At 42.7% G+C, this 6,000-nt stretch overlaps 1 protein-coding gene across 2 annotated transcripts in view; it reads right to left on the minus strand.

The window, feature by feature from the left end:
• LOC135511106 (pro-neuregulin-3, membrane-bound isoform-like) overlaps positions 1–5,348 on the minus strand; it is a 430,704-nt gene extending 425,356 nt beyond the window's left edge. For both annotated transcript variants that reach the window (XM_064932644.1, XM_064932643.1), the window contains exon 1: positions 4,365–5,348. In XM_064932644.1, the coding sequence (XP_064788716.1) occupies positions 4,365–5,094 (730 nt within the window). In that variant the 5' untranslated portion in view covers positions 5,095–5,348. The remainder of the gene's footprint in view (positions 1–4,364) is intronic.
• Positions 5,349–6,000: the final 652 nt, after the last annotated feature.

Raw genomic sequence — 6,000 nt, forward strand, 5'->3', positions numbered from 1 at the left:
GTGGGATTAGATTTGGCTGCTGCAGCGTGCTGGAGAAGTGACATTTTCCATGGGATATCCATGACAGGGGCCTAATGGTTTTCAGGAGCACTTGCTCGCGAAATGGCATTCTTAAAATGGTTAATTAATACATTAATGTGTGATGAATAGCTCCTGGTGTTTTCTTTGCTTATGAAATAATACAACATTTTTACTGACTCTAATGATCAAAGAACACACTTAATTCTAATCTAGTAAATTCTGATTACTTTGGACACCATCAGAAGACAGACAAGGGAATTGAGTTTGTATGCATTGCTAATTTGATGTATGGCTCAGCTTTCTGTAATTCAAGGATCATAATAGACAACGTGATGGGAAAATGATATCTGTCATTGGAGTAATGGAGTCATAGGTACAAAGTTGATTGATCACTGCAAGAAAATCCCTCCTGCACAAATCAATAGGCTATGGTGATCCAACGACTGGAGTCTAGGACAACAGAGTGGATAGAACTGGGAGAGCATAACATTGTTGTTTTCAGATTAATCCAGTCTTGATACAGTAGATAGTAAGACCAAGACAATACCAGTATCATAATCCTCGTTAGTACCATTGCAAGGAAACTAAACACAAAGTGGATTTAACTTATTTAGGAAACAGCACTAATGTTGAAAAGAAACTGTATTTATTTTCCAAGCTGTAGCACACAATATTTTACATACAGCAGGATTTTAAAGAACCAAATGGTTTGGTCGGCTTCGTGTTTTCATATTTTTGCAAAGTAAAATATATTGCGATACTGGTATTGTCACAGCCCTAGTAAATAGGCTATGGGCAGTTTCACGGTAACAGAATTGCTCAGATTTTTCACTTAAAATGTATCCCAAACAAAAAACATTGATTTCAAAGTTTAACAAACCCTACCATTCTATGCACAAGGACAACTTTTAACAATTTACACTGAACATTTGACAAAAACACATTTACTGTGCAGATGCAAAGTTTGGTAACAGAATTTCGGTAAAATCTACCTCAGTTTTTTGTGTCCAAATTTTCCAAAAACTCTAAGATTCAACGAGGTCTGCAGAAAGAATTAAGTGTCAGCTATGCCATGACACTTTGACTACTGTAGAATTCAGTGCAGTAGAGTACAGTAGACCACAGTAGAGTGTAGTGTACACAACTCTAGTGTGCTCTACTGTGTACAGTACTGAACTCTACTTTACTGTTCTGTACTGAGCTGTCCAAACTTGAGAACCAAGCTGTGGTGTGTGACTACTATGACTTCTCATTGTAGCCAATTCCAATGCAGAAATCCTATTACCGATTTTTCAGAAATTTGAATTCCGATTTGGTAACGGAATTGATATCAGTAAAAACACTAACTATATAATTGATATGTCTACCTTTACTTTTGTGAACTTTCATTGTCCTCCATCATTTACATTTGAGTAATTTAGCAGAAGCTCTTATCCAGAGTGACTCACAGTAGTGAATGCATACATTTTCGTACTGGTTCCCTGTGGGAAATGCTCTACAAACTGAGCCCATCCCCATGAGGGAGAATTTCCAGGCTCAAGGCAATGTTTCCTAAACTTACAGAAGGCAGAAGCATTTCTACAAAACTATAAGTGTAAATATCAGTTGGCAGATGTCTATGTGCAAATCCGTGTTAATGTGGTGTCTTTTCCTATGATATGACATTCAAATTATTTTCAGCCCACATTTGTTTCAGGCCTTGCTTTTATATGACTGTTACCACCCACAAGCATGGCATTGTTTATTTCAGAAACAGCTGCAAAGTTATCCCTCTATGTGACTGAGATGAGCCAAATAGCCTTCTGTCCACTTGGCCGCCTGAGCCATGGAGCTAGTAAAAACAGGGGGTGCAAACATATGATTTTTCACCTTCACTTTTTCTGCCAGAAAATGATCGTAATATATTGGATAATTTGTCCATTTTGACATATTTTTTTAGCTAGTCTGTATTAAAAAAAATCTATATAACAATTTTATAAATGGTATAATTTGTGATATGATAGCATTTTGCAAACCCGCTCCCCCCATCACCACAAAATGAATGGTTTTGACCACTAAAGTTTTGTTTCACTACACATTCCATTGATTTGATTGGTGTAAAGTTAGCTAGAAATCACAAGTGTCTATCCAGATAATGAAAAGGAACCCATGAATGAAAATTCAAGGAACTTGTCATTTGTGCCATGCATGATCATGAGCAAAATAATTGTAGTCTATCATGCCACTTCCCCTGTAAGAACCATGAGTATGGTTTGAATTGACTTTGCTGTACCGTAGCCAAAGCCTGCCAGCAAACTACCAAAGATTGCACTGTGTCCATTACAATGTAGAAAAATGCATATCAGACATCTTTCAAAAGTTACCCATATAACCAGAGCTACAACTTATTATTTCTACAGCAGATTCACAGCTGCAATTTATAGAAGATGCCAAAACTTTGGCGATAAGTCAAAGATAGGCCAGTGGTTTCCATCTGTGGCAAAGTTTTCCCTAAATCAATACTTACGACAAATCCAGTTCCAAATCCAGGAACATTAACTCCAGAACCAGCCACAGAGCCAGCTAGCTAATCATTTGAATATGATGTAAGTAAAAAAAAAACCCCCAGCAATAATAGATCATATTAGCGAGCAAGATAATGTTGGCAAGACAGCTAGCTAGCTAGCTAGCTAGCTAGATAAGGTTAGCATGCTACTGTAGCTAGCTACACTGACAGGTGTCCATCAACTCCACGTGGAAATTCATTGAAAATACATTTCTTAAAAGAGAATATGGAATCCAGTGAGGGTGCTGACAGTAATCTTCCAGGGAAGCAAAATGATGCAAGAACCTCTCATTAGATCAATCCATCACTTTGGATAATTTATTTCTGCAGCTTTTACTCTTCCATAAGGGGAGTTACCAGCCACAACCACAATCACTATCCCTGCCTTTCTTCCATAAAGAACTTTAGTCTTTGTGAATTTCACATTGGAAATTGCACATTATACAACAACTCAGGATTCTATCACACAGGTTTTTATTGTCTTAATTCAAAAAGAGGCTGAATGGCTGTGTGCTCATTGTTATGCACCTGTCAGCAAAGGGTGTAGATGAAATAACCAAATTCACTAATTGGAAGGGGTGTTCACATACCCCTTCAAATTAGTGGATTTGGTTATTTCATCCACAACTGTTGCTAGCAGGTGTATAACAATGAGCACCCAGCCACGTAATCTCCATAGACAAACATTTACAGTAGAATGGGATTTACTGAAGAGCTCAGTGACTTTCAACATGGCCCCTGTCACAGGATTCCAAGTTCCAACAAGTCAGTTCATCAAATTTCTGCCATGCTTGAGCTTCCCCGGTAAGTGCTGTAATTGTGAACTGGAAACGTCTAGGAGCAACAACGGCCAGCCGCAATGTGGTAGGCCACACAAGATCACAGAACAGGACCATCGAGTGCTGAAACGCGTAGCGCGTATAAATCTTCTGTCCTCGGTTGCAACACTTACTACCAAGTTCCAAACTGCATCTGGATGCAATGTCAGCACAATAACTGTTTGTCGGGAGCTTCATGAAATGGGTTTCCATGGCCGAGCAGCCGCACACAAGTGCAATGCCAAGGGTCAGCTGGAGTGGTGCAAAGCTCGCCACCATTGGACTCTGGAGCAGTGAATCACACTTCACCATCTGGCAGTCCGATTGACGAATCTGGGAGAACGCCAGGAGAACGCTACCTGCTCCAATGCATAGTACCAACTGTAAAGTTTGGTGGAAAAGGAATAATGATCTGGGGCTGATTTTCATTTCAGGCACTTAGTTCCAGTGAAGGGAAATCTTAACACTACAGCATAAAATAACATTATAGATGATTTTGTGATTCCAACTTAGTGGCAACAGTTTGGGGAAGGCCCTTTCCTTTTTCAGCATAACAATGCCCCTGTGCACAAACTGAGCCCGACCTCACTAATTCTCTTGTGGTTGAATGGAAGCAAGTCCCCGCAGCAATGTTCCAACATCTAATGGAAGGCCTTCCCAGAAGAGTGGGACCAACTCCATATTAATGCCCATGATTTTGGAATGAGGTGTGCGACGGGCTGGTGTCCACATACATTGAACATCTCATTCCATATATATATATATATATATATATATATATATATATATATATATATATAATTAATGGTAAATCACCCAACCAAGGCACATTTTAAATTTTTTTCTAGATTTGCAACACAAAACCAGCCAATGTCTGGAAGCATTTAAATGTCTTGATTAAAAAAATAGTTAATCGCAAATTAGTCAGTATCTTAGCTTCTTCTCAAACCAAGCAGTAATTACAGATAGTGGTGACTCACGTGTTTTTCGGTTCACATGGGTCCATGTGGGAGTGGAGGCAGGCCTCTCCGTCGTGTGTTCATGGGTCCACATTTGTGTGGAGTCGTGCAGCACAGTGGGGTTAGAAGGTTTAGGACTGGAGGTGGTATAAGTGGAGGCGGCGACTGGTGCGGCAGTGGTTGTAGTAATAAGGGGGCCTTGTGGTCCTCCGCCCCCAGAGTTGCCTTGGCGCTGTGTGGTGCTGCGAGGTGTAACCTGGCTGCCTGATGCACTACCCACCCTGGCTGTAGTAGTGGTGCCACCAGGGTGGTTGGCGACGACAGTTCGAGTTCTGTCCCTTACTGCCGTGATGGTGGTTGTGGTGGGGTTGGCCACAGTAGTAATGGTTGCCGTGGTGGTAGTACTAGTGGTGTCTGAGTTCTTAGGCAAGGCGCTGGGCTTGGAGAGATGGGGGGGAAACATGGGGTCCTGTCCTATACCCTTGGCGTCCACCAGGTCTGTGGGCACGTAGTCCCTAACAGAGCCCACCACAATCCATTTGAGCAGCATCAGGCTTAGTCCCAAGCCAATGAAGCCTATGAGTAGAGGGACAACACATAGCCATGTCTGCTGGCGGGGCCACACGGTGCAGCCTCCACAGCGCAGGCGCCCTGGTTCTTGGGCTTGGACCTGCTCTCGCTCCCCACTCCCCTCTGGACACTCCTCCAGGATCACCGCCCCGGATGTGACTGCACCGGAGCTCTCGCTCATCCTGCACGCGGCTTAGCAAGGGTTAACCTTGGGGCCAGGCGCGTGACGGGCATGGGCAGCACGAGGCAGAATGGCAACCGACAATGCTGGACATCAAGAAGGAAACACACGCAACAAGATGCTCACAAACGCATACACACACACACACAGTAACACACACATACAGATACGTACAAACAAACACACTCAGACACACTCAGAGATGCCCAACAGAGGTGGAAAAAGCCGATGTAGATGCGTTGGAACTTGGAATGATCTTTAGTCCAACTGAAATCCTATCCAAAAGCGACCAAGATTTCCAACTCCGAGGACGATCCAGACAAAATAGATGAAGAGGAGAATAGAATAGCCCTCTTTATTTCACACCCTTTCTCATTCCCTCGGTCAATATTCCAAGATGGGGCGTTTGAGTTATTGATGCTGATGAGAAAAACTTACAGGGGCTGTTCTGAATCCCTCACCTACAGTAAGTAGGCAAGGCAGACAGGATCCTTGAGTTCCTGCAGCTATCTCACCGTAGCTGAGTCAGCTTCTCACCCCCAGATACAGAAAGCTGTCCCTCCCGTCAGAGAGAAAAGAGATTTGCCCTGGGTGCGCTGTTGCTCCCTCTTCAGACCACCGACCTCTACAACATCCACAAAGGTACTCTCTTTTTATGCTTTTTTTCTTCAGTTTTGGGGCAAAACCAATCCAACTCCCAGCACTGAGTTGTTTGCTATTCTCCAGTGGGAAAAAAGACAGAATCCATTGATGACAACGAGGAGAAAAAACAACCTTGGAGCTTAGAGATAGAGAGAGAAAAGGATGGGTGAATGGTGGCAGAATAAGGGTGTTTCTGTCGTTTGCGATGCGTTGTCCCCTTCCTCTCCTACCGTAGCTCAGGTTCCCCAAGCTATCCACTCTCTG

The sequence above is a fragment of the Oncorhynchus masou genome, chromosome 23 (assembly GCF_036934945.1).
Source record: "Oncorhynchus masou masou isolate Uvic2021 chromosome 23, UVic_Omas_1.1, whole genome shotgun sequence".
NCBI lineage: Eukaryota > Metazoa > Chordata > Actinopteri > Salmoniformes > Salmonidae > Oncorhynchus > Oncorhynchus masou.